This window comes from Cervus canadensis, chromosome 10, assembly GCF_019320065.1.
Source record: "Cervus canadensis isolate Bull #8, Minnesota chromosome 10, ASM1932006v1, whole genome shotgun sequence".
Lineage (NCBI taxonomy): Eukaryota > Metazoa > Chordata > Mammalia > Artiodactyla > Cervidae > Cervus > Cervus canadensis.
In genome coordinates, this window is record NC_057395.1 from 52225629 (window position 1) to 52253294 (window position 27666).

General features: G+C 51.5%; 1 protein-coding gene across 8 annotated transcripts in view; it reads right to left on the reverse strand.

Annotated features, from left to right (window-relative positions):
• The window catches only part of SIRPA (signal regulatory protein alpha), a 41937-nt gene extending 20806 nt beyond the window's left edge, over window positions 1–21131 (reverse strand). For 4 of the 8 annotated variants that reach the window (XM_043479714.1, XM_043479713.1, XM_043479712.1 and 1 more), the window contains exons 1-3: window positions 20758–20926; window positions 19798–19885; window positions 1442–1798 (exon numbers count right to left, since the gene is read on the reverse strand). In XM_043479714.1, coding sequence (XP_043335649.1) covers window positions 1442–1798; window positions 19798–19876 — 436 coding nt within the window. In that variant the 5' untranslated portion in view covers window positions 19877–19885; window positions 20758–20926. The other 4 variants (XM_043479710.1, XM_043479711.1, XM_043479708.1 and 1 more) reach the window with 4 other exon arrangements.
• Between the last annotated feature and the right edge of the window lie 6535 nt (window positions 21132–27666).

Sequence of the window (27666 nt, forward strand, 5' to 3'; positions counted from 1 at the left end):
CAATTTCCACCCAAATTTAAATCCACATACTGTCTGAACTAGCAAAGCCACTTACAGTGGGCATCTCCCACCTGAGTAGAGTGATGTATAGACAAGGTTATCCACTATAGTTCTGTTTTAATGACCTAAGTTTGGGAACAACTTGTTTATTTGTTAACAAAAGACTGGTAGATGCTGTCTCCATATGCCAAGTGTTTTGCAGCTGTTGAAATACTGGGCAACTCCAGGTGATGATTTGGAATGAGGGATTTATGGTTAAAACAAAAGTAGGAAGAGGTTCCAAATCACCTTGGGTCTCAGGGCCTGCATGTAAGGGGCATTATGAACCTTTGGGAACCCTATGAAAAGGTTGCCTGATCAATGGTTCAAATTAAGGGGTTTTTATTTTGTTCCCTCCTTGTAGCAGGCTCTTCCATGAAACCAGTCTCATTGTTGGTGGAGGAAGGGGACTGGCCAAGAATCAGATGGGGTTCTGGAAGGATCCCCTCACTGACCATGTGACTGGGGTCTGGGTCCCTGTCACCTCTTGGCCTCAGGCCCCCATGTGTACTGGGGGGTTTGGAGGATGGTGTCTAAAGGTCCTTCCTGTGCTGACAGTCCAGGATTCAGGAGTTAGAAAGAGGATCCTGGGCCTCTGGCAGAAAACCCTAAATAAGCACCTTTGCTACCTCAGTGGGACTGCCCCTAAGTCACCCACATGGGGAACATCTTCTGAGATGACCCAGCTCTGCTGGGAGTCTTCAGTGAAGGGTTTTCTCAACATATTCCCCAGGAAACACCCAACCTCCGGGCATCTCCTCCAAGCAGGGCCATTAGTAAACACTGAGCCTCTGCCCTAAAAATTTCTTCTCGGTGTATAGTTTTTGAAGAAGATATAACACATCTCCCCTCCCTGCCCTGGATGGATTTCTCCTCTTTGGGAGGGAGAAGGACATAAGCTTCATGGGAGAAGAGCTTGTGTCTGCTTTGCTCACTGCTGCTCCACAGCATCCAGAGCAGGGCCTGGCACACAGTAGGTGCTCAGTAAGTGCTGAATAAATGGAATACTCAGCCACACTGAAGGCAGTACTCTCTAGAGGCAGGTGGTAGGATCTGCCCTGTGATAGGGAAAGTCACTCAGACTTTCAGTTCCCTCATCCCTGGAACCAAAGAGCTGGATGGGATGGAAAAGACAACAGATGAGGAGTCAGGCAGACTGGGGTTCTAGAATTTTCCCACCTTTACCAGCTGTGGCTCCTTGAGCAAGTAGCATGACCCCCACAGGCCTCAACTTCTCTATCTGTAGAAGGGAGTGAAATCATATCATGTCTAGATCATGATATAAGCACACATTGCTGCATCTGACTGCTTTTTTTTTTTTTTTTGGTTCACAGAGTTAAGGGCATTCCTGTTGACATGTTATCACAGACCAGGGGACAAAGGAGACACAGCCCATACTCACCACTCACAGTGAGATGAGTGCCTGGTCCAGACTTAACCTCCACATCACCATGTTCTCCTTTCCGGAACTTCACACAGTAGTAGACACCAGTGTCTGCTGGGGTGATGTTACTGATGCGGATGGAAAAGTCCATGTTGTTTCTCTTTGTGGCATCTGAAACATTTGTAACTCTGGGGAAGGGGGCTTCTTTTTGACTGTAGATCAACTCCCGGCCTGGCCCAGTTCCCCTGAACCACTTGAAGGGCCCCACGGGGCTCAGGGAGGTCACGGTGCAGTGCAGAGTGGCCGTCTCTCCTGCTGCAACTGACACAGACCTCTCAGGCTGAATCACCTGCAGCTCCCCGTCACCTGCCGCTCCTGGAGGAAGACACAAAGCAGTTATTTATTCACCCTCATGTGATCCTGTAGGTTTTCTCAAGTGTTTATCAAGGACAGCTTTCAGTGACTGAGCACACCATGAGCTGGCCTTGAACTCAGCCCACTGCGTATGTATCACACGTGACCCTCACAATGAACTTGTAACATGAGACCCTACTGCAAAGGAGGAAACTGAAGCACACAGAGGCTAAAAATGTGGCCGATAGTAAGTTTGAGTACCTGAGCCATCTATGGAAGTCACGTCTGAACTGGGCTCTGAATTCAAGTCTGAATTTACCAGGAATAAAGAAAGGGGCAGAGTGTTCCTGAGAGAAGGGACAGCCTGGGCAAAGGCTCAGAAGTGGGTGGCAGCATGATGTGTGTGAGCGGCTCTATCTGTTTCAGGTCTGGCTCAGCAAGCAGGCCCTGGACAGAGAGACTACACTCGGCAGTTGGGTCCCCTGCAGGCCATGGACTAGTGAAGTACTTGGGTACAAGGACTTGGGTGTGAGTCCTGGCTCAGTCCTGCTGAGTGACCCTGGCCATCACTCAGGCAACCATGAAGATCCTACAGGGAGGCCGGCGAGTGTGCTGGATGCTGCCAGGCACTGCGTGGAGTGAGTTACTGCCCTCTGGGCCTTGGTCTCATCTGTCAGTTACTATGGCCCTGTCTCCATGGATCTCTGGTAGGAACAAACAATATACCTACGCCAGAACAGGGTAAAAAAGAAGGGTCTAGTGTCTGGAGCCAACTGAACTGGTTTGAGACCTGGCTCACTTTTTATTCACCCATGACCTTATCCACTGCTTCAGTCTCAGTTACCTTATCCACAAGAAGGGTAGAACACCCACAGCCTTCTGTGTGTTCTGAAAAGACAGTGAGATGACACACAGGAGCCAGTGAGCGCCAAGCTGGGCACAGTGAATAAATGAACTTCACTCCCACCAGCCCTCACTGATGTTCCTGAGGGCCCGGCCCAGGCTGGACACTGGGACACACAGGGGCTGGATCCAGGTCAGGCCTCAAGGGCTCCCGAGATGGACAGGTGGAAGGAGTCCAGGAGGTTAGCAGTGAGGAGGGGCCTGAGCCTCAGACTGAAGAGGACTGGGGTACATGATCGGGGAGCCCCAGTAGAGGAGGTCGGGGGAGGGGGACACAGAAGGAAGATGGACAGGCTGGGTGAAGATGCTATAGGAGGTGCTGTGGCTGCTCAGAGTAAGGTGCAGCTGGGGCCCTGATTCTAAGCATGGTGGGGGTAGGGAGAAAGGACAGATCATGAAGACCCTGGAGAAACACACATACACACAGAGATAGACAGAGGGAGGGGCAGACGGAGACAGAGTGAGAGACAGAGATGCAGGGAGAAAAAAGAGAGAATAAGACAGAGACACAAAGTGATGGCAACCTGGCAGAGGTGCAGATGGGCCAAGTGGCCTCTGCCTGGTTGCTCCACTGACCTGATGTGACCCTGTCCTGTCCTGACCTAGGCCACCTTGCTTTGTACATCAGACTGGGCTGCAGCTGATGCCCTGAGCAGGACCTCGCCTCTGGCTGAGCAGGAGAGTGACCTTGTGAATCTGTCCAGCCACAGACTCCTGTCTGCCTTCACTGCGGGCAAGCCTGGACTTCAAGACAGGCCTCTCGTCCCCCTGCCCATGATCCCAGCTCTAACTTCCATGTCCAGTTCTGGCTGGTGATCAGAGAAGGAGTGGCAGCCTGAGGGCGGCCCAACCCTCACTGTGCAGGGAAGAAACCAGAATCCGCAGAAGGCAGGGGCTTGGGGTGAAGTGGGTGGCCAGGTGTGTGGGAGACACAGGGAGGAGGCCCGTGGAGACACGCGGGCACCCTGAGACATTTCAGGCCTCATTAGCAGCTGCCAACAGCATCCATCTAGGAACGTTCCCAATGAGCCCACATTCCACACCAGAGACAACGCTAGAAATGCAGCTTGGAGTATGTACAGGTGCTGGGGCCTGCAGGCCTGGGTGAAAGTACAGTCCCCACCCAGCCAGCTCAGCACCTGCCCTTGTGGGTCTCCATCACCCACTCCTGACACCCATCCCCCCGGGACAGTCATGAGGAAATGGTTGGATATAAGTGCCTACAGCACACGTGCTGATTAAACTTTAGCTTTTGTTCCCATCATTATCAAAGGTACATTATACTTGACTTTCTCTGGATTGACATTTCTTCCCAAGCAGGAGACAGGATCCACAAGGAAGTGTTTCTGACCCCCTGCCTAGGACACTGCCTGGCACATGCTGGGCCCTTGATAAACACACTCTGAATGAACACAAAAATGAAGGAAGGAGGGATTTCACTTGCTCCTGGGCAAATCCTCTCTCTGAGCCTCTTTCCTCATCTGTTAAAAGAGCTGCTAGAGGCAGGTCTGACACGGAGACTGGAGCCTGGGACTGGGCCTGGACCATAGATGCACGTAATCAGTGGTGGTTATTATTATCCTCATCAATACCACTGCACGGGGCTGTGAGTCAGCAGCTGGCGAGGGACCATGAGCAGGACACGGGGTGCGGAGCCAGGAGCATGGCTGGGGCAGGGTTCTTCTTGTGCTGCACCCGGAGGCCTGCAGTCACACCCAGGGAGGCGACAATCAAATCTAGCATTGTGGAGGGCTGTCCCCCCCACTTTTTTTTTTAGCTCTTCTCAAGCTCTCTCCACCAACTGCAGCCAGATTTAGGAGGCTTAATTAATTAGCCAGTGTTTATAAAGCGTTTGAAGAATTTTAAAAGTGCGACGTAAGTGCCAAATATTATTTTAATCTCTGTGTGTTTTTTTCCAGCAGAGTCTTTCCCTCACTTGCTTGCTTTTCTTTTTCTCTGCAGGTTCTGTTCTGGGAACTGGGCTTGTTAAAAATCACTCCCGCGGTTCTGGGCCCGGGGTCATCATGTTGGCATCACTGACAAACCCATTTCCCACTCTCTCCTGCCCTCCTGGCAATAGTTCAGCAGGCTGAACCATCTCAGGGAGAGGAGGGCGACTGGGCAGGTATACTCCCATGGTGCTAGTGGGGCTGGAGGCTGGGCCATCCTTTCAGGAAAACAGTGTGGCAGGAGATGCACAGGTATGAAGGCTGTTCACCAGCCTTTGCTGGGCTGTCCCACAAGGACGCGACCCCAGATATGGAGTGGGGTCCCCATGGAACGATCTTGTAAAAGTTGGGAAAAAACTCAAGTGCTCAGTGACAGGGATGGTTAAGGGAACTGTGGCCTGGTCACTAGATGGAATTACAAGCAGCCATCAAAAAACAGTGTGAAACTGGTAATCTGGACATTTTTGCAAGGCATAATTTTAAATGATATTGTGGTTAGCAAATAAAACCTGTCCACTGCAAAGTATTTAGAGAAAGCAAAAGTATAAAAACAAAATAATAATCTCATAGAATACCATCAAAGATAACTGCATTTTGATGTTGTTAAAAAATGAGTGAATAAAAACAATGTAAAATCATACTCATATTACTAAGGATATTTGCAAATATTTTGCATCATTCATTCAGGTGTTCTTATAAAAAATAAAAAATTGCAAGTATTCTAATTTCCAAGAAAAGGAGACTGTTGATCCCAAGATGATGAATTTATGATGACCACACCTACATATAAGGATTATAATTACGAACACAGAAATAGATGACAAGATCAGAGTCAGTTACTAAGTGATGTTTTTCATGCAATCTTAAACTTCTAATTTTGAAAAAAATGTATATCTGATTTAAAGACTAACATGACTAATTGGGAGTAGCAGACTTCCAAGGGATTCTCCTTTTATGTTTTCTGTTTGCATTACTTGTACAATAGGGAAGCAGGAAAACTGCTTTCAGTATGATCATGACTTCGTAAAATAAACTAAAACTATATATAAACAAACAACTGCAAGGTACTACACAAGGCTATAAAACGCAACTCTCTTTAGATCATGAGTCTAACGGGCTTTTTCTTTTTTATTCCTTCTATTTTGGGTATTTTCAGATTTTTTAAACTGGATAGCTCTTAAGGAATATTTACAGTATCCCACCTGTAATAAGAAAAACCTATACATGTAATATGTATGTTACATGGGTATGAATATTGATTATTTGAATGAACCTTCCTAAGAATTGTCTATTTTATTCGCTGCTTTTCCCCTAGCTCCCAATATAGTGCTTGGCGTAGGGTAGATGCTCAATAAATATCTGCAGACTCGCTGATCAAAGTGTCTTGAGAAAAGGTCTAGAGTGCTAATCATCATGACACTGAGGTGAGTTACGACTGGGAAATGGGATGAGTGGTGAGTGGGCACCAGGATGGGTGTGTTTTCTATTTTATAGTAAATAATATATTGAAGTCTCCCTCTCTTTTTTTTGTTTTTTTTTTTGCAGTGAACAAACTTGTCGTTTTTGGAAAAATACTAAGTAAGGAAATAAAACATGTAAGTTATCTATTGGAGGAAGTCATCACAGTGGGTGGAACTGCCCCGTGTATTTGTTGTAAGAGGAACTCCATGTCCAAGGGGACATCGAGCAGGGAACTCACGGGACAGGGGAGGATAGTAATGAATGATGAGAATCTGCTGTGCTCCAGGCCCTCAGCTCAGGGCTGTGCAATGCCTGTCCTGGCCTCATGGAGCTTGCACACAAGTGGAGAAGATAGACTTTAAAGAAATAACTCCAAAGCTTACATTTGGAATGAGCCCCAACCCTTTAGACAAGGGACTCCTGCTGGCATCTTTGACCCTATTTCCCGTCCCCTTCGCATGACCTGTTCCAACCCCCCTGGTCTTCCACGAATAGACCAAGGAGGGTGTAAAAGACGAAATAAGATGGGGACTGAGAACTGACCACTGAACTTGGAAATATATCTTTGAATTTTTTTTTTAAACAACATTCATGTGTAGTTTTTGAGATTAAGAAAAAGATAAAAACAATTTAATCAGAAGTAAAGAAACAAGCATGGATGCTTTTCTAATGGAAAAAACAAATCAACTTAGAACTGAAACTTGCCGGGAGGGAAACAGGGCCACTGTGATCTCTGGGTGTGATTCTTCCTGCCTCATCAGGACACAGAGGCAAAGCTGAGACACATTTCCCAAGAGCCAGCCTTTCCTGGTGGGTGTCACTGCCCCTTGTGTGGGAGCCTAGGCCTGGACAGTGGGTCACCAGAGCAGGAGCTTTAGGGACAGGCTGGGGGCCTCCCCTCAGATGTCCACAAACACAAGGAGCCTGTGGCCTAGGAGGCTATGGCGGGAGCTCTGGCAGCACCTGGGGCTCAGTATCCCAAGAAAACATCCACCCTGGCCCTAGCTGGCTTAGCATCCCCCTTCCTGGCTTTGATTGTTACTGGCCATCCTTGGGGGAGGGGAGTGCTGGTTTACCACCCCCTCAACACAGCAGCACCTCATTAGGCACCGCCTTAGGCATCTTCTGGGTTACGAGTTGATGTCTCTGTATGAGTGTGTAGTGAGGAGGGTGGATGGGAGTATGCACACAGGAGAAAGACAGGTGTGCACATGCACGCCTGGGTGTGCCAAGCACAAGTATTCACACATGTGTGCATGGGTGCAGACACACATAAGCTTGTGTACAAGATGCTCGCATGTGCAAGAACATGCTCTGGTGCAACTTAGGAGTGTGTCAGAAGGGGACCGGGGACCAAGGCCGGGCTGGGGCGTGAACTGTGCACAGGAGAGTATCTGAATGTGGGTGTGAACCTGTTGGTGTGTGTCTGTGCCCAAGGTGTGAACAGATAGATGTCTGGGAGGGGTGTGAGCAGGTGGGTACATACAAATGTGGGTGCACGCAAGGGAGGAGAGAAGTGGGGTGTGTGCATGAGTGTGTGTATATGTGTGCAGGGAGGGAATGTGTGCAATGGGAATGGTGTACATGAGTGTGAATGTGAGGGTGTGTGTGCTGACGTAAGTGCTGGGGAGAAGGGGCCACACAGCGTGTGTGGGGATCACTGTCATGTACACTGTGTGTGTACGTGCCCTGTGAACATGCCTGGCACACACGGGGTAGTGAGAGAGGAAGGAGGGTGGGGGAGATGCCCCCTCAAGTCTGGCTCCTGGTGGGCAAGGCCCTGTGTGGCCCCTGGCACAGGGTCCTGCCCTTGACAGGAGGCTCAAACTTGTACTGAGCACCTGCTTATTAGGCACTAGCCGCAGGGCACAGTGGTGAAGAGGCCAGCCTGGAATTGCCCTGCTGGAGCTCATGACCCTGGGTGGGGCAGGCGGCTCCCGGGATGCATTCAGGAGGGGGTTGCATGGGTGATGACTGGGTAGACTCTGCAGTTCCCAAGGAGGGGGCCTGGGGCTCTGATCCAGGAGTACCAGCTGCAGCTCGGAGCTGAGTTTCCTCTGGAGTCAGGCTGATTCACTTACATCCTTTCAAGCCTCACTCTACAGCCAGGTCATGTCCTGGATGCCACAGGACACAGAGCCAAGTAAGATGGGTTCTCACTCTTGTGGGGCAGTCTTGAACACAGGCAATGATCATGTGCAGAGTGATCAGTAAGAAGAGGCTTGGGAATAAGGGTATTGGAAGAGATCTGAGAAGACTTCCTGGAGGTGGTGGTCCCTGAGCTGAGTCTTGAAAGCTGACAAAGGCTAGGGAGAAGGAAAGGCATTCAAGAAGGGAGAACCATGTGAGCATGGGTGTAGAGGAGAGAAAAGGCTTGGCACAATTAAGGGACCAGGGCAGAGTCCTTGGGACATACTCAATAGCTGTGAGCATGCTGGGAAAGGGTTAGGCCAGGACTGAGCTACTTAGGACCCTAAAGGATGGCTTCAAATGCCATCTAAAGAGCAGGCCATCACTGGGAGCAGCCTACTGGTATCTGTTAGGTGGAGATGCCCCAGATGCTGCAGTGGAAATTAGCACCTGCCTTGGGACCAGCATAAATGAGGATACACATAGCCTTGTGAATAACATGGGAGCAGGCCCACTGGGATCAGGGTACTCTCTCCTCCATCGCCACTCCAGGCAACTCAGAGAACTGGACACTGTCCATATTTAGGTAAAGGGCAAACCCTGGTATCCCGCTCGATGCAGCAGGTAAACTCTTAAGGTGCCAAGACAGTCTGAAGCTTGGACGCTGGGACCAGAAGATGCATATATCAGCCCTAGAAGGGTGACTTAGCAGAATCACTTTTCTCAAAGCTTCCACTTTCTCACCTGTAAACAAAGGGGTATCACTGTCTCTCTCTCCTCAAGGTCAGATGCTCAGTGGTTGGAAGAGCTGGCCTGAGATCTGTACGTTTCCCCGATTCCCATCTTTCTCCTGACCCACAGCCAGCTATTAGCAGAGCAGCTGGCTCACCTTCCAAGATCTGGCCAGACTCTGACCTCTTCTTACCACCTCTATTGTGACACCATCCCTCACCTAGATCCTTATCTCAGCTTCCAAACCTGCCTCCCTGCTCCACCTCACCTCTCTGTGATGTACACTCCCTGCAGCCAGAAGAGCTCGTAAAACCTAAGGTAACATGATCATTCCTTGGTGCAAAACCTTCCTGCAGCCTTCATTGTTCTCACAGTGAGACCCAGGATCCTTCCTGCAGCCTTGCCAGCAACTGTGCTGGATTCTCTACTCACCTCAGGGCCTTTGCACTTGCCACTCTCTCCGCCTGGCACTCTCATCCCCTAGATATCTGTATGCTGGATCCCTCACCTTCTTCAGCCCTGAGAAGCCTTCCTGGGCACTGTGTATAAAGCACTACCCCCCTCAATGTCCCTTGCTCTGCTTTATTTTTCTACAATACATATCACCCACCACCCAACATATTACAAGCATTTGTCAACTTCATCAGCCTCTAAATCCCCACCTAGACTTATAAATCCTTTGAGAGGGACTCAAGTTTTGTTCCCTGCAGTGTCCTCCTGGTTTATACCAGTGACTGGCAGTTGCTGAATGTATGTTCTAGTTTAGATTCTAATTCTGCCACACATGAGACCCCAGAAAGTGTCTTGACCCCCTTGGAACTCTGGTTTCTCATCAATAGAATGAGGATGATGATGATAATAATAATAACAATAACACTAGGGCTATTCTAGGATGAAACAGGCTAATGTGTGTGAAGAGCTCAGTGCTGTGCCTGGCACAGAGGAAGTGCTCGGTGCAGGGCGTTACCACGGCAGTGGATATTTAAGGATGAATGAAAAGGAAGACAGACGATTGCAGCCTTAAGCCTGAGAAGATAAAGATTTTCTCTGAGGCAGAACCAGCTCTGCCTCACTGTCTACACAAGATCACTTGGAGCGGAACCTGTGCATAGGCTGTGTGCACTGTTGGCAGGAGGCTGGGAGGGCCAGAGGCCCTGGTGAGTATTTGCTGGGTTTAGACGGGACCTGGATGTAATGAAGAAATGCTCACGGTGCAGTCGTTTTCAAAGCAGCAGGGAAAAAACTACCATTCTATGTGTGCTGTAAGCATCCTCTGCATTCTCCAGGTCTGGTGGGGCCAGGCGAGGATGGGAGAGCAGGCAGGGGGTGTAACACCCACCATCCACTTTCTTGACAGCCTAAGGACCTTTTTCCCACTTCTCCATTTTGCAGAAAGAGAAACTGAGGCCCAGAAGTGAAGCCTGGAGAGGCTGAGAACCCTGGTGTGTCCTTTCAACCCCAAACCTCCAGGCCCAGCTGTTCCTCTAGGACAAGCCCTGGTGCTTCCCGGCCACGCTCTCATGGGTACAACACACAGATAAGGCCACATAACAGGAAGCCCTCATTTATTTAACTGTCACGACCTAGTGATGTAAGTGCTGTTATCACCAGCCCCTTCCTCCAGGTGAGGAAGCTGAGATCCGACGAGGCAGGAAAGGGCAGAAGCAGGACTCAAACACAAACGTCAGACACATGCAACCTCTTCCCTCTGTGACCAGGTCCCCTCCGGCTCAGGCTTCTGGATTCTCAGGCTGCCAAGGACACACACACATTTTCCCAGTTGAGATAAAGTCCCCTTTAAAGCGACACGCATTTATTAAATGACATTTGCCAAGGTTTCAGCACATTCTGTGGCCGACAGCAGTCTCAGGACAAGATTTTTCCCCAAGTTGACACTATTCGCTGACGCCTTTTATAGTGCTTTTTGTAGTTCACGAAAGCACTTTCCACAGCTCTTCATTCCCTTAACCCTCAAAGGTCTCTGTGCAGGAGGAAAGACTGGTAGCATTTGCATTTTACAGATGAGGAAACCGAGGCTCAGAGCAGAGAAAGACACCTGCTCCAGAGCACACAGCCAAGAAACGGCACATTCACCTGGATTCACTCAGGAATGTGTTCCAAAGTGGAGGCCTCTCCATTGCCTCCCCTGCTAGACACAGGGTCTGGGGTACCATCAAGATGGAGGGTGAGAGAGGCATCCTGGCTGGAGCATCTGAGCTGGAAGGGACCAGCAGGAGAGCAGCCAAGCTGAGCCTCTGCTTCACAAAAGAGGAAACTGAGGCTCAGAGGGACAGCGTGGTGGTTCCAAGTCCTGGTTGGTAAGTGAAAGAGCAGGGCCTCCACCTGCTCTTTAGAGCCCCAACCAGAAAATGATGACTATACGGTAATATCAGTAATAGTAACGATGGCTAACAGGCATGGAACACAGGTATTACCAGGAGCACGACAGGCCTTACCACCCTCCACTGGGACCCAGCAACACAGGCTGTCCTACCCCCACTTCACAGAGGGGAAGACTGAGGCTTGGGGAGGTACAGCCACTTGCTCAAGTCACAAGGCTGCAGAGCAGTGAGAATCCACCCACATCCTTACCCACTGCATCAGATGGGTTGGTGTGATGAAGGACCCTCGGGGGAGGCTGGCACTGAATCAGGCCCTCCAAGCTGAATCCCAGCCAAGAGAGTATAGCATGAACTGCATTGTGTTTCATGGTTTATCTGCTTGTTCACCATGGAGTTTACACTTGGGCAAGCTGCTCAGTACAGAGAGAGTTTAAGTACCAATTCTGGCGTTTCTGGCCCCTCACCTCCATCCTAGATGGCACTGATACTTTGAGCTTCCTGATTATCTTGAAGTGAAATGAAAGACGCTTAGTCATGTCCGACTCTTTGCGACCCCATGGACTATCCCGTCCATGGAATTCTCTAGCCCAGAATACTGGAGTGGGTAGCCTTTCCCTTCTCCAGGGGATCTTCCTGACCCAAGAATCGAACCGGGGTCTTCTGCATTGCAAGTGGATTCTTTACCAACTGAGCTATTTCACACGATGGGCAGGGATTTGTAGTCATGGTCCCCTTACAGAAGCAGAACTGTGTAATGGTTAGGGCACAGGTCTGTTTTCTGACCAGGATTACTGCCTGTGTGACCTCAAGGTTCTGAGCTCCCTTTTAAAAAATGAGGATCTTTCTTCATTCAAACAATATATATTAATCTGCCTACTTTTAGCAGGCCCAGTATAAGGTCCCAGAGGCCCAGCAGTGAATAAGACATAGTCCCTACTCTCAGATAGCTTATATTCTAGTGGGAGAGACAGGGGTGAAATAATGAAACAAAACAGTTAGGAGTGAAAATACATTTAGCACCATGAAAGAGAATAACAAGCAGAACCAGTTTTAGAATGGGGCAGTTGGGAAAGGCATCTCTGAGGAGGTGAGATGGCAGCTGAAGGCTGAAGGAAGCAAAGGCCAGGGAAGGTGCTCTGGGAGGAGAGAAGAGCAAGTGCAAAGGCCCTGAGGTAGGAAAGCAGCTGGCGCACGTGAGGTCCGGAAAGAAGACTGCTGTGGCCGAAGCCCTTGAAGGAAGATGAGTGTGGTACGAGTTGGGGCTGGAGAGACAGATGTTTTCCAGAAAATGCCATGTCTCAGGGATCACAGTAAGGAATTTGGTTTTATTTGAAGGGAATCACTGAAAAGGTCAGAGAAAGACCAAGAGGATTTGATTCACTACAGGTGCTATGGGTAGAGACTAAAGCGGGTAAGAGGGGAAACAAGACAGCAGTGATGAGGATGCTGCAGCATTTAGGGGCCTGAGTTCAAATCTAGCTCTGTACTTATAAGCTGTGTGACCTTAGGCAAGTCCCTTCACCTCTTTGAATATCTGTTTCTTCATCTGCCCAAATAACAATAGTTCCCATCTCACAGAGCAGTGGTGAGAATTAAATGAGATGAGGCATAGCGTGATCATCCTATCACATGACCTCACATGTTCAATGTCAAGTGCTCAGTGAACTAGATCCTCCTTGGTCTGGCCCTGACCTCTCCTAACGCCCACACTGCCTATCTCCCTCAGTCCAGCCTCACTGGCTAGTCTTGAAACACAGCTAACCCATCCCAGCCTCAGGACCTTTGCACTTGCTACTCCTTCTGTGTGGCCTGCGGAACCTGATATTCCCTTGGTTGCTCCCTCTGTTTTACCCAGGCCTCTGCTCTTTGGAGAGCACCCCCACCCCATCCCCACTCAACCTTCTATTCTCTTGACCTGCTTTAGCTCTCTTCATGGCACTTGTCTCTACCTGATGTAACGTTTACTTGGGTCTGTTTTTCCTTTCTCACTAGAATGTCAGCTCCATCAGAGCAGGTGTTTTTGTCTGTCTGCAGCTGTATTCCTAGCACCTAGAGCCACCCCTGGCACATAGATGCCCAAAAATATTTGTTGAATGGATATTTATAATTAAAATGACCATAATAAGGACATAAAAGTGATCAAGAGTAAACCGAGGCTTGGATTTAGCTTTATTTAACTCTCACTGGCCACGTGACCTTGGGAGGAGCCCAGCTTAGCTTTGGGGATCCTCAGTTTCCTCATCTGTAAAAGGAGGATGAAGGACTTCATACATTTTGGCTCATTATAAGGATTAGACAATGGCACATGTCCAAGTATCGATGGATGAAATGATGTCTCATATCTAGCAGTCTTTACCCATCCTCCCTCCTCCTGCTTTTCCCAGAAAAATGAAGGGCAGGTGAAACACGAATGGCAGATGAGTGTTGACGCTGAGGTTCCTCACACCATTCCTCATCTCACTAATGTTTGAAATTTTCTAAAATAAAAAGGTAAGGAAGAGGCAGCAGAGATTCCCAGCTCAGCTAGTGCCCGAGCACACCGTACACCTTCCTTCCGGCCTGGGCTGCCACTTCTGAAGGACACCGCAGGCTGGCATTGACACCCCCACGCTCCAGCCCTCCCGCCTGCAGGCTTGTCTCTCACTCCTGGCTCCCAATCTCCCCCTGGTCCACACACCTGACCTCCCTCAGCTCCTGGCTTAATCTGCAGCCACCTCACAGTCTGTGCCCCCAAACGGGTGTGCCAGGAAATCTTACAGACACAAAGAACCAATTCTGTATAACTGCCAACTTCCACCTCAGCTGTTTTGCATCTCTCTGGACTGAGGGCCTGGCAGGACACCTGGCAGGGAAAATCCACCTTGTGGAGGGAGCCATCAAAAGACCTGTCCCAGGAACACCCAAGCTAACAGGAAAGCACTTTCAGCTGTGAAAATAGATGCTTCCTTCTTCAGTATGGGATGGAAACACATCTTGGGAACAGCTGCAGTCTGTGCCTCCCAGAAGGATGGACTGACTGACAAAAATATGCGAGGAGTGCCAAGAGGGCAGGGGAGCAGCACCCCTGCACCTCAGTCTCTCTGCTGGTCAGGGTGGAGGGACACCAAGGGCGTGAACATCATAGGCGCTGTGATCATCTGGACTCTTTAACACTTACTGTGTGGCCTTGAGCAAGTTGCTCTGCCTCTCTGAGCCTAGTGTCCTCACTGGTCAGATGGATTTGATGATAACCATGCACATCACCCAGGGTGACTGTACGTACCACTGGGATCTTATGCGCCAAGTGTTGAGCCCAGTAAGGGGTCGGGAATGATGCTTCCCATTATTATCACTTTGGTATTTTCCATGGAATGTGGCATCCTGTCAGATTTCTAGCTTTAGTGATGGAAACTTCCAACCCAGCTCGGTTTTAAAGAGCCTTGGCCTGAATGACAGGGGGCTTGGCGTGCCACACAGGCCTTGCCAGGGATCTGCTGTGTGAGCCCAGCCAGCCCTGACCTCTCTCAAGGCTGCAGTTTTCTTAGCTGCACAAAGAGGTGCTGACTGACGGCAGCTCTCTCAGGCCTCCTCCAGCTTTCCAGGTCTGGGAATCCACAATTCCAGCCCTGTGGATCGAGACAGAGACACCTAGAGGCAGGCTGTGCCCACGGCGGGCGCTGAGTCCCAGGAACTATTCAGTCACACCAGCCAGTCTCTGCTCAACTTGTCTTCTCTGACTGCACAAAAGCCACAGGGAAAAACATGATGCTCATGTTCACTTGCAACAGCTCTTGTTTTGTGAGCACCTCTGTGTGCAAAGACTTTTGCAGGGTTCTTTACCAACATCAGTCCCACTCCCATAGATGAGGAAACCCAAACAGAACGAAAGGACGACTACTGAATGTAACGTGTGATAAGTTGGTACTAAGCGCTTACTGCATGCCAGGCACGGCTTCAAGCATTAAATGTGGGTTAACTTCGTCCCTGAAATACAGTTGTTGATGTCATCTCCATTTTACAGATGAGGAAACCCAACCACCTGGCTCAATAAATTGTCCAAGTAGGCTAGGCTGTGTCTGTGCGTGGAAAGGCTACAGTGCAGAACCACTATGTCAACCAGAGTTAAACATGCACTAATATGTGATTTTAAAAAAAACAAGGGAAAAGTAATAAGTAGCCTCAGATAAATCCTGGGGTGAGGGTTCAGAGGAGGAAGAGAACCATGGAACAAGAGGCAGCACAAAGGGAAGGCTGAGTAGGTTCAGACACGTAATGATAGGGACATACAGGAAAGGGCATCTCGGGTGGCACAAACAGCATAAGCAAAGGCACAGAGATGAGAGAATTCAGCTGAGGTTGTGGATTTGTACAAAGGCATTAACCAAACTTTGGTAAAGTATGCCTGCAATGCGGGAGTCCTGGATTCGATCCCTGGGTTGGGGAGATCCCCTGGGAGAAGGGAATGGCAACCCATTCCAGTATTCTTGCCTGGAGAATCCCATGGACAGAGAGGAGCCTGGTGAGCTATTGTCCACGGGGTCACAAAGAGTCGTACACGACTAAGCAACTAACACAGACACACATTTACCAAACTGGGTCAGGCCCTGTGTTAATGGCCATTAAACAAACCCAATGCCTCTTATTCGTATGTTTGGGGAACCCTGGAGTGAAAAGGGTCCAGCTGGGGCTTCTACAAGTGGAGGCCATCTCAGGGTCTCTCAGATGCTGATACACTTGAGCTGCCAGGAAATCTCTGGCTGCAGGGCGGAAGTCTGGCTATCTAGCAGCATCTCAACAGGTCAGCTCTTAGGGCCTGTCAGGGAGGGAGCCCAGGCCCTGTTGTAGGTTTTGTTTTGTTTTTTTTTTTAAGAAAACTTGGACCCACTCAACAGTTTTGAACAGGAGAGTGACATAATCAGAACTGTGTTGACAGACCAAAAATCTGAACACATTAAAAAGAGGCGGGGGCGGGGGGGGGGGCACCTTCCATCAGTTCAGGACTACAAATAAGAAAATAATCTGTCACACGGAGCCATTGGAAGCAGCAAGCGAATGCGTGTGGGATTCATACAACAGTTTTAGACTGCCTTCCTCTCACACACCCCCTCTCCATCTGTCGCAAAGGGCACCAGGAAGATGCAAGGAGGAAGATTCCAGCTCTAGGGGCTCCAGAGCTCAGCAGCCCAGATCAGGGGCTCTGACAGGAGCCACACTGCTTCCATGAGCTGTCATTTAGGAGGGCCAAGGGGCTGCCAGTGTTCCCATCCTCAGGGCACTTTCAGAGAAACAACTGTGGCTCAGTTAAAAACTTCTGCCCCAGAAGGAACCCTTTCACAAACTGCCTTCTGAGCTGGATAGGGGGGACCCTCTCACACCATTGGAAAATACCCTTGATTAAGTCATCAAATGTGTCCCCTCAAAGGCTACCCAGCCATAAGGCCAAGATTCAAAATCCAGGCTGCCTACCACTTACCCCTTGGACAAGTTACTTCCCTAGTCTGGACGCTATATTTCTCATCTGCAAAATGGGGATAATAGTTAACTCACACTTTGCTTTGCTGACTAATAGGATTATATAGATAAGGCACTACTTAGGATTCAGCCAGGAATACAGGCAACATTCATTCAGCCAGGAATACAGGCAACATTCAAGGAATGTTGGTTCTCCTCCCTTCTCTCAACACATGGATTCCATTAGGACTTCATACTTGCTAAGTGATGGCAAGTAAAGGAATGAATCACACCACGAGTTTCCACGGGGTTGGTAAAGGAGTAATTAATGGCAAGAAAGTACCCAGAGAACACCAAGACCTTAAAGGACCTTCCACAGACTCTTTGGGGCCAAGGCACCCCGCCCCGTTTCTTCTTCTTGTGAAAGAGGAAGTGAGTTGAACTTCACCACTTAGGAAAGTACAGAGGAATCACCAGCATGCTACCCTCTTCCGAAGGGTGAGAGGTTCCCCAGAGCGCTCAGCTGTTCCCCAAAGCCTGACACCCACTTTGGCCTGGCCTTCTCCAAATCAGAGCACAGAGTGAATGGGAGTTTATCTAAAGTCTGTCCAGCAGGGGTCCCAGGGGTCCTCAGACCCGGAGGGGCCAAGTGAGGAGCCTGCAGCCTCGGTGTGTCAGGCACCGCTGCTGCGACTACAGAATCCAGCTTCCCAGGTGCCCCCAGCCCAGGCCCCTTGCCCTCCTTGCCACCTCAGAATCTCCCTTGGTGAAGTCGTTTGAGGAAACACTGGCTCCAAGAAGACAAGTTGGTGACTTCACTGGCCTCTTTTTCAGAACTTCTCTTTGGCAATATTTGTGCTGAAAGCAATCTTTAGAAACTTCTTCCCTGCCTCCCGTATCCAAGATAATTCACATGAGTAGCCCCCTCCAAACAGTGATCATGTGAAACCATAGCAGTCATGTGACACCTCCTAGGCCGATAGTTCTGCCGGAGACACTAGTAGTCATTCAATCCAAAGACGCCTTCCCAAGCCTGACATTTGAGTTCCTCACTCAAACAAATCCATTTTCTTAGAAAATTGGACAACTGCCTCCTTCTACCTTCCTGCTCTTCTGCCCTGCCTCTCTTCTGCTTTGTCATAAAGTCCATGCTTGGAGACCTGAGGGAAGGGTCTGAAGCCCCATCCTTCAGCCAAACCAGGTGAATTCCATGCCAGGGCCGAGGGTGACCAGGACCCTTTAGAACCGAGTGAAGGATGCTGAGAAACTTGAGCTCTGGGGGTGACACCCCTTCCCCACCACTCTCAACCAAGAAATTTATTCTTCCCTCCTAAGATTTATTTATTTCAAAGTTAATCTTGGCCCCTCTGCTGCTCCCACTTTTTCAGGCTATTGATGCTGAATGGATTGGAACGGACGTTTTACAGCCTAATCTTTACCATTTTATAGATTGTTTTTATAGCAACAGGGGGAGAATTTCCTCATGAGAAGGGTGTTGGTGCTCCCAGGCAGGCCTGGGAAAGGCAGCTGCCCACTTGTTAATAAGCATTACCCTGAATTTCCCAGGGATGGAACCACAGGGTCCTGGTTAGAGAAGGGTCTCAAACAGACATTTAGAAATTAACTTGGGCCCAGTTCCCTGTTTCAGGGAAATTAAGCACTTGTGAGAGAATCTCGTGCATCCCAGGCCAGGAAGGAGGGCAGGGCAGGGCCTCAGACTTTTACTGGGTGTAAATGGTCAGCTCAGGCGAGAAGGAGTAGATAGGAGATACCACTGACTCATCATAGAGACATGAAATCTATTAGGGCTTCCTCTTGCCCAGCAAGGGCCCAACTATAATTGAAATACTGGGGAGTGGGGGTGTGGATGTGTGTGTGGGGTGCCTGCGTGGGTTCTGGGGGCTCAGTGGAAACAGTGGGGCAGAAAGAAGCTGCTGTCCACCCCCTCTTCTCCCTCCACCCACTCTTTGCTAGTTCTCCCTTTCTCACCGCTATCAGATGGTTACCAGTCTCTAGGCAAATGCAGAAGGAGGGGGGAGGTGGGTACTGAGCTCATCTTTACCTCCCTCCCTCAAGAGAGGGAGGTGCAGAGACCCCCTCTGCTGACAACACTGCTTCAAGCAGCCAAAAACAAAATCCCATTCTCCCCCCAACAACTCCTTTAACACAGTTTCTCTGCCCTCCACACCCTCCCAGGAGACTCAGGGTGCTGCAAAACCCCTTTAAGAAGCAGGGCTCCTGAATGGTGACCTCACCCTTTGGCGAACACACGGTAGCCTTCAGAGCCCGCCTGCTGGAGACAGCCAGGTGTTTGATGTAGGCCAACAAAAAGACATGCTCAGAGCCACAGGTAACAGCCCCACTGAGCACCTGAGCTGCAGCAAGCTGCCTGGAAACCTGGGGAAGGCAGGAGGAAGGAGGGGGGCCACAGAGCAGCTGGGAGCACGACCATCCACCCAGAGGCTTTGGCAACCTCAGGGACAACCCGCTGTGTTTTCACATCGGCATCTGCAGATCGCAGCCGCTCACCCCGGAGTTACCCTGGCCTCCCTTCCTCTCTCTCCCCCACAAACACTGTTTTACTCTGCGCACCAGAGGGACAGCTCACTCTTCCCCAATTGTCATAGCCTGTTTCTGTTCCATCCTGGCCAGTACAGGAAGGACCTCTGCCCTATCCGGTTCTCTGAGACCCTGAAGTCAAACATGTGGAAAACATAAGACCTGGGAGAGAGATTCCAGAGGAGCCAGGCGCCTTGCTCTGAAAGCCACTGACAGCCCGCCTCCCCCATCAGATTGGGCAGGGACCAGTGAACCAGCTCTTCTGGGTCTGTTCTGATGCCCAGCCTAGTGGCGCACAGTCAGAGTCCAGAGAGACTGGGTTCCATCCTTGGCTGTGTGACCTTGGGCAAGTCGCTGTCCCTCTCTGGGCCTCAGTTTCCTCATCTGTAATCCTGGTTACAGGCACCTCTCCCCCTATTACTGCTCGACATTAGCCGAGTGGCTCTGAGTGGCCGGCTGAGAGGCCTGGGCCGGCAATTTGGGGACGGCAGCGGTGGGCGGTGCGGGTGCTTACCTGTCCAGGCGCTGAACGCGGCGAGCAGCAGGCAGAGCAGCGGCCTGAGGCGGCCGGGGGCCGGGCGGGCTGGCTCCATGGGCCGCGGCTGCGGAGCGAGGAGGGAGAGCGGCCGTGAGTGCGCGCTCGGGCGGGCGCGGGCTGGAGCGGGGAAATGACTAAGGCTCCCCCCTCTCCCCCCACCTCTCCTCCCGGCCGGGCTTCCCCCCTCCCTGGAACAGGCGCCTGGAGCGGCTTAGGAGGCGCCGTCAGCGCCGCGGTTTTCGGAGGAACCCCCCTCCCCCGAGCCCCGCCACCCCGGAGAGATCAAGAGACGGAGAAGGGGAGAGACCCCAAGCGCGCGCGAAACGAAGCCAGGGACGGCCCGAGAGAGCCGGCAGGAGAGGGAAACAGACCCAAGGGAGCCAGGCAGAGAGCCAGAGACACAGAGAGGCGAGAGCTGAGGAGAAAGAGAGAGCGCGCGCGGAGTGAGCGAGGCGGCGCGCAGATCGAGACAGACAGCGCGGGAGAGGGAGGACCGCGAGGGCAGGGCGAGGGGCAGCGGGCCCGGCCGCCCCCGCCGCTGCCCACCTGCCCCACCCGGGCTCCTCACGGCGCCGCGGCTCGCTTCCTCCGGCCCGCAGTCCGGGCAGGGGGCGCCCGCCCTCCTTCCCTTCCCCTCCTCCCGCCGGCCTCGCTGGAGGCTGCGGGGCTCGGGCCCCGCGGGCACCTCCGCCGAGCGCCCGCCGGCTGCGCGCCCCGGGGAGGGAGGGAGCAAGAGAGAGAGGGCGGTGCGCAAGGCCCGGGCACCCCCTCACTCCCGCCCGGGCCCGGGTTGTGGTCCCGGCCGCCGGCGCCCCGCTCGGCTCGGGACTGGACGAGCCCGGGCTCCGACAATGTGCCAGTTCAGACGCCCGCGCGGTGGCCCCGGCCCCGAACCGCCTCCCCCTCGCCCCCTCCCTCGGCCAGCCGGGCTCGGACCTGCGCCGCCCGGCGGACGGGAGCTGCGAGACGGTGGAAGCGTCGCCGGGGCTGCCCCGAGGCCGGGCCCCTCGCTCCACTTTGCGCAAACTTGTTTTTCTAAGGTCAGCACCGCAGGCCGGCTACATCGTCCTCTTAAGGTGGACTGGGGAAGTTGCGGCCGGCCTCCCCTCACCTCCGGACTCTGGCCACGGCCAGTCCCGGCTTCCCGCCCCGGGAGGCTGGAGGCGGCTCAGGAGCGCGGGGAGTGGAGGAGGGGGAAGTCTGCCTTTCGCCCCTCCTCTGAGGCCCTGTCCCCGGGCCCCAGAGCCAAGGCCCCTCTCGGGGTGGGTGAGGGCCAGAAGGGTCCCTATCCTTTCAGATCTGGGCCGAGGTGAAGGAAAAAGCAGGAAGTAAGTGAAGGTAGGGGGAAGGGGGCAGGAAGGAGAGAGTGATGGTACAAAAATAGCGTGTGTGTAGGAAGGACTTCAGTACCGCCTGGAAAAGCGGCGCGGGGAGGAGAGGGAGCTGAAGGGGGGCTGCGGCCAGGAAACCGGGGAAAAGAGTCCGGGCCTCTCTGGGGAGGTGGGCTCTCCCCGCCAGGTGCCTGTCTGTCAAGGAGGTGCCTCTCTGTCAAGGATGGCTGCTTCAGGGATGGGGAGGGGCCAGGAAGAGGTGCGGGGCCAGGGGAACTTGGAAGGCCTGTGCTTCAGGAAGATGGCAGGAGGTGAGGAAGATGAGGGGATGGGAGGAGAGCAGGAGCCAGAGGCCTGGAGGCAGGACAGAGCCTGCTGGTGAGAAAAAAGCAGCCGGTTTCCTCTCTCAATTCCTCTTTCTGTCCCCTTCTTTGAGGGAAAGCTGTATTCCCAATAGCACCCAGGCCAGGGATGGGGGTGAGAATGCTCTGATCACCAGACCAAAGAAGACTCCAGACTGGGGGAGGGAATGGAGTCAAAGACCCTCTAATTGTAAATAAACAATAACCAATTTGGCTTCAAAAAGCCCTTAGGATGATATGAAGCAAGGTGAGAGAGGGGTCAGTCCTATAAACTGAGGAGAAATTGAAGCCCAGAGAGGGTGTGGACTTGCCCAGGGTCACACAGCAAGACCTGGGGTAGAAACAAGGTTTGAATTTCTGATTCCCAGGTTAAAGATCTTTGTACAAGGACACCCTCATCCCTCCCTGGCCCTACCCCAGCCTCCCTGTTAAATGCCTGGTCTTGATGTGGTGCTAAGACAAGGAGGCAGGCAGGGTGCTGCCTCTGTTCAAATCCTGCCAGCCACCTCTTGTGAGCTGTGTAGACTTGAGAAAATACCTTATTTTTGTGGCTCCATTTCCTGAGCCAACAGGAGTATCAACCTAAAAAGGCTGGAGTGAGGATTAGATGAGTTGGTATTTGTACAACATTTAAAAACTGCCACATGGCATTTGACAAATAAGTCAAGCATTTGACAGCAGTCCTCAGGAACCTACAGGGTTCTGGGCAATATGTGAAGTGTAAGGGGATTTTCTTTGGGTGCAGAAAATGCAGCAGGGACCCACGCCATGTCCCTGTCCACGAAGAATTTACATTCTAGTGGGGAGACAGATAAGTAGACAAGCAGAAATAATTAATGAACAACAGAAGGTCGAGCTTACACAGTGAGAAGGGTGCGCTGATTTGGATAAGGGTAAGTCCTGAGACTGGGAGCTGAATCACACACACACAAAAAAGGGGGGCAACAAGGTGAGGATTTGGGAATTTGCTGTTCCAGGAAGAGGGACCAGCACATATAAAGGCCCGGGGGCTAGCTTGGCTGGAGTGGAGTGAGCAAAGGATGGGGGAGACTGGTCCAAATGGGTGACCTCACAGGCCTTGGTAAAGTACCTGCATTTATTCTGCAGGGAAGAAATAATTGGCGCTGTTAAGCAGGGGAGTGCCATGGTCTGATTTATGTGTTTAAAAGGCCACTGTGGCTACAAGCGGAGAGTGGGCTGGAGGGAGGAGAGTGTGGAATCAAGGAGATGTTCTGGGGTTCTCCTAGTATCTGAGGTGAGGGTAGGGAGTCTCCAACTGTTCAAGGCCACATCTGACTGAAACCATGAAGGTGACCAGTGGGGCTCCTGGGTAAATCCATGACCCGAATCTATCTGGGTGGGAGTGGGGCAGGGGCTGCTGCTGAAGGTCAGAGATGAGGCAGCCTCCCGGCCTGGGCTTCCAGAAGGCTCTGTTGTTCACTGCGCACATACACACAGACCTGCCTGGGATTAGGAACCTGTGGATTAGGGAAGGATAATAATGGAACCAGCTGCTATTTATGTAGCACCTTCGGCCAGGGCACCCAGGAGGGCTTCCCAACAGCCTTCCTTCTTCACCAGGAGGGGGTCTGGGCCTTGTTCTCCTGAATCAGCATCTACATAAAAATCACCCTTGGCCAACTGCCAGGGCTGGGAGATCACTGAGACCAATGGGCATCTGGATATATACTGAGGTAGAGGGACAATTTGCCTGAGGTCACGCAGATTATGGCAGATAATTGAGGTGAATCAACCCCCTCCATGGGAGGCTGGGCACTGGGGATGCAGCAATTGAGAAAAACAGACAAGAACCTCACCCCAAGGAACTAACAGTCTTGTGGGGACAAGCAAGTCAGTCTGTAAAATAGCTAGTCTGTCAGAGGGGGACAGGCTACAGGGGTAACTTAAGCGGGTAGGGGCCCAGGATTTATTTTTCTGGGCTCCAAAATCACTGCAGATGGTGATTGCAGCCATGAAATTAAAAGATACTTACTTCTTGGAAGGAAAGTTATGATCAATCTATACAGCATATTAAGAAGCAGAGACATTACTTTGCCAAAAAAGGTCCGTCTAGTCAAGGCTATGGTTTTTCCAGTGGTCATGTATGGATGTGAGAGTTGGACTATAAAGAAAGCTAAGCACCAAAGAATTGATGCTTTTGAACTGTGGTGTTGAAGACTCTTCAGAGTCCCTTGGACTGCAAGGAGATCCAACTAGTCCGTCCTAAAGGAGATCAGTCCTGGGTATTCATTGGAAGGACTGATGTTGAAGCTGAAACTCCAATACTTTGGCCACCTGATGAGAAGAGCTGACTCATTGGAAAAGACCCTGATGCTGGGAAAGATTGAGGGCAGGAGGAGAAGGGGATGACAGAGGATGAGATGGTTGGATGGCATCATTGACTCTATGGACATCGGTTTGGGTGGACTCTGGGAGTTGGTGATGGACAGGGAGGCCTGGGGTGCTGCGGTTTATGGGGTCGCAAAGAGTTGGACACGACTGAATGACTGAACTGAACTGAGGGGCCCAGGACTGATGATGAGAGGGGAGGGCATCCGGGGAGGCCTCAGAACAGGTGATATTTGGGCAAAGATGTGAGATGGAGCCAGAAGCAGCTCCATCAGGCTTTGGTCCTTGACTTTGTAACTCCCTGGTGTAACACGTCAGCACATCCCTTGCTGGACCATCCCTCCACATCCAGAGCCAAAGCACTTCTCAGCCCCTTCCTTCTACCGCTCAGGTCCAGTCCTCCACCATCTCCCACCCTGTGCATTCTCCACTCAGCAGCCAGAGATCAGACCATGTGCCTGTCCTATTGTCCAGCGTTGGTGGAAAGAAGATGTGAAAGTATGAGGAAGGGAGGGTCAGGGTCTTGAAGCCAAGACTCTGCCTATTTGATTCATGCAACTTGGGGAAAAATTTTTTTTTGAGCCTCAGTTTGTTCATCTGTAAAACAGGAATAACAAGGTCCACCCTGGTCAAGGGTTTGGTGGTGGCACAAACATGAAAGCTGCTGTGGTGTTAGCCTTTGTGGAGTTTGTCCCCGCTGGTAGGGTGATGACGCCCCTGTGTGTGCCAGGCCCGTTTACAGGGATCATCTTGTCAAAGCCTCAGAAATTCCACCGTGTCCCCAGAGGTGAGGAAGCAAGGCCAGGGACAGAAAGCGACTGGACCAGGGTCACTCTGCCAGGGCATGCAGGAGCCTGCAGAGACCCAGCTTTGCTGGGCGCCAGCCCTGCAGGCTCTGCCCCTCGTTTCCCATCACCCTGGGCTGGCGTCAGCAGGCAGGCCCGCCAGCCGCCTTTGTGTGGGGCCTGTCAGGAGGCCGGAGCTGCCAACGACCTATTTTTCTGGGCAAGAGGAGCCATTTGAAGTTAGAGGCCTCAGCTGCGGAGCCAGAACAATAAAAATAAAAACAGCAAGGACTCCTGGGCAGCTTGGACCAGGGAACCAACTGCCCCAGCGAGGAGCTGCTGAAAGCCTGAAAAGAAGCTGGTGGGGGCTGAAGGAAGTAGTGTCCTCACTGCGCTCCCCTGTTCTCTGACCTGTAGGTGGGTCATCTCCAGGGGTCACGCAGCTATTTTATAGCTATGGAAACTGCAGTTCAAAGGGATGGAGTTACTTACTCTGGACATGGGACAGACAGCTAGTGAGCGACCAAGCCAGTTAGGATTCGAACTCACTTCTCCAAATAATAGCAGTTCCCATTTGTTCAGCATCTACTATGCTTTGTTGTTGTTATTTAGTCGCGAAGTCATGGCTGACTCTTTTTGTGATCCCATGGATTGTAGCCCATCAGGCTCCTCTGTCCTTGGGATTTCCCAGGCAAGAAGACTGGAGTGGGTTGCCATTTCCTTCTCCAGGGGATCTTCCAGACCCAGGGATCGAACCCAGGGTCTCCTGCATTGCAGGCAGATTCTTTAACGACTGAGCCACCTGGGAAGTCTCCTGCTGTGCTTTACTGGCATGTTTTTTGTGACATATTCAAACCACACCTGGGTACTAAGAATTCCTCTAAGCTGCCTTATAGGGGTCTCTGCTCTCAGGTCACTTTGCCTGACCATCTTTTTAAGATTTCCCTCCCCCACCCCCGTGTGTTCTGCCTCCTTCTCTACTTTCTTTCGTGTTCATCACAGGCATCACAACCTGCCAGCACTGTGCCTCTGCCCTGCATGTTGTCCATCTCTTTAATGAGTCGCGGGTCAGTTTATCCCTGGGCCCAGTGCCCGGCCTTGGGAGCACATACTATGGTGAAACCCCCAGCACTGCCTCTGACCAGCCATGGGGCAAGGTTCTCTGCTCATCTGTGCCTCACTTACCCAGATTCAGGAACTGATGGAATCAGACCTAAAAAGTCTCTAGTAAGGAAAATGAGTTAATCTGGGGAAAGATATTTGCTGTTGCCATAGTTTTCTCCCAGCACTGAGGCTCCAGTGCCTTAATAGTGAACAGTAGGTTATCAATAAATATCTATTCAATTACAAAAGCAACCTGCCCACAATCCCATGGTAAGACATCTAAAACATCCATCAGCAGAGTCTGGATTTGAGGAAGCGTTTCTCTGAGCCTGTGCATCAGTGCACTCTACTTTATAATCACCTCTCCACAGCCCCCACCTTCCCGCCACAGAGCAGGTATCATCCTCACCTGGAATGATTGTTAAACCACGGATCCCAGTTTCTGATTCAATGGGTATCAGGTAAGATCCGAGAACTTGCATTTCTAACGAGGTCCCAGGTGATGCTGACGTTGCAGTCCAATGGATAAACTGGTAGGACCACTGAATAGACTGGTTGGACTGTTTCATGAGCCCAGTCTCAGCTTTCCTATTGGCTGGTTGGCAGTCTGTCTGTCCTTCTGCTTTCTGTCCTCCCCACCTAGGGGAAAACAGAGAGGGCAACAGTACTGGCTCAGAGGCTGCAGGTAGTGCCCCCAAAGCTGAGGGGCTGTGACAGATCAGAGCCAGGGCCTGAGAGAGCCGTGCTGTATGTAATTAGTGCTTTCCAGGGGAAGTTAGCAACTAAGCAACTTGGCAGGCAGGCAGGCAGCTCGCCTGAGCTCGTCAGGGGTGGGACCGCACTGTCAGGCCCTAAACACTGTTCTCAGGCTCTGAAGATCTGGCTCTGCTTGGAGCTGAGCTCAGCTGTGCAGAATCTAACCTCCCCCAACCCTCTGGGCGGCAGGGTCTCCTGAAGGGTGGGGGGGTGTGCAAGGGTGGCGTCAGGACAGAGCTGATTGACTCAGCATGCACTGGGGGACCTGAGTTCAAGTGCTGACTCAGCCTAATGGTAACACGAATCATAGCTAAAATATTAGGACTGCTTACTAAGCCCCAGGCCTAAAGGATTTCAGTGGATTCTCTCATGCTTCTCACTCAATTCTCTTATGTGGACACGATTCCTGTCCCCGTTTCACAGATGGGAAAACTGAGGCTCAGAGAGGTTAAGGGGCTTGTACAAGAACACACAGCCTGTGAGTTGCAAAGTTAGGCTTTGGATCCAGGAGTTATCATCCCCCAGCCCCTGCTCCTCACCTCTGCACATTCTGCCTTCTACTTTGCTATGAGCTCAGAGGCCCCAGAGTGCCCTCTCAGGGTGTCCATCACACCAAGGGGCTTGCTGACTTCCAGGCCCTGGTGCTGAGCACCAGGCCTGCTGATGTGTCATAGGAACGAAAGTATCTGGTGAATGAAATAAAGAATCTGCAGATGAGTCTGACTTTCCAGTTGTGATGGGACAATACTGGTCAGTGGCTGAGAGGCATGCTTTCAACTCATGCTCTGCCCCTCACTAGCTGTGTGATCTTGGGTGGATCTCAGCCTCCATTTCCTCTTCTGGAAATAGGTTGAGGTCAGGACTAATGGGTAAAAGGGAGTGAGGAAGGGAAAGAGGAATAAACCCCAAAGGCCCCTCATGATCTCACCCACTACCCCCTCTCTGATCTCACCTACCACCTCTCCCCCAGCTCACTCCAGTCCAGCCATATTCATCTTCTCAGAATTCCAGGAATCCACCCAGCAGGTGCCCACCTCAGGGCCTTTGCACTTGCTGCTCCCTGTGCCTAGAACCTACTCTTCCCAGCCAGCCACCAGCCTCACTCTGCCTCTGCTCAGGTGTCCCCTCCCGAGAGAATCCTGTCCTGACCACTTTTTT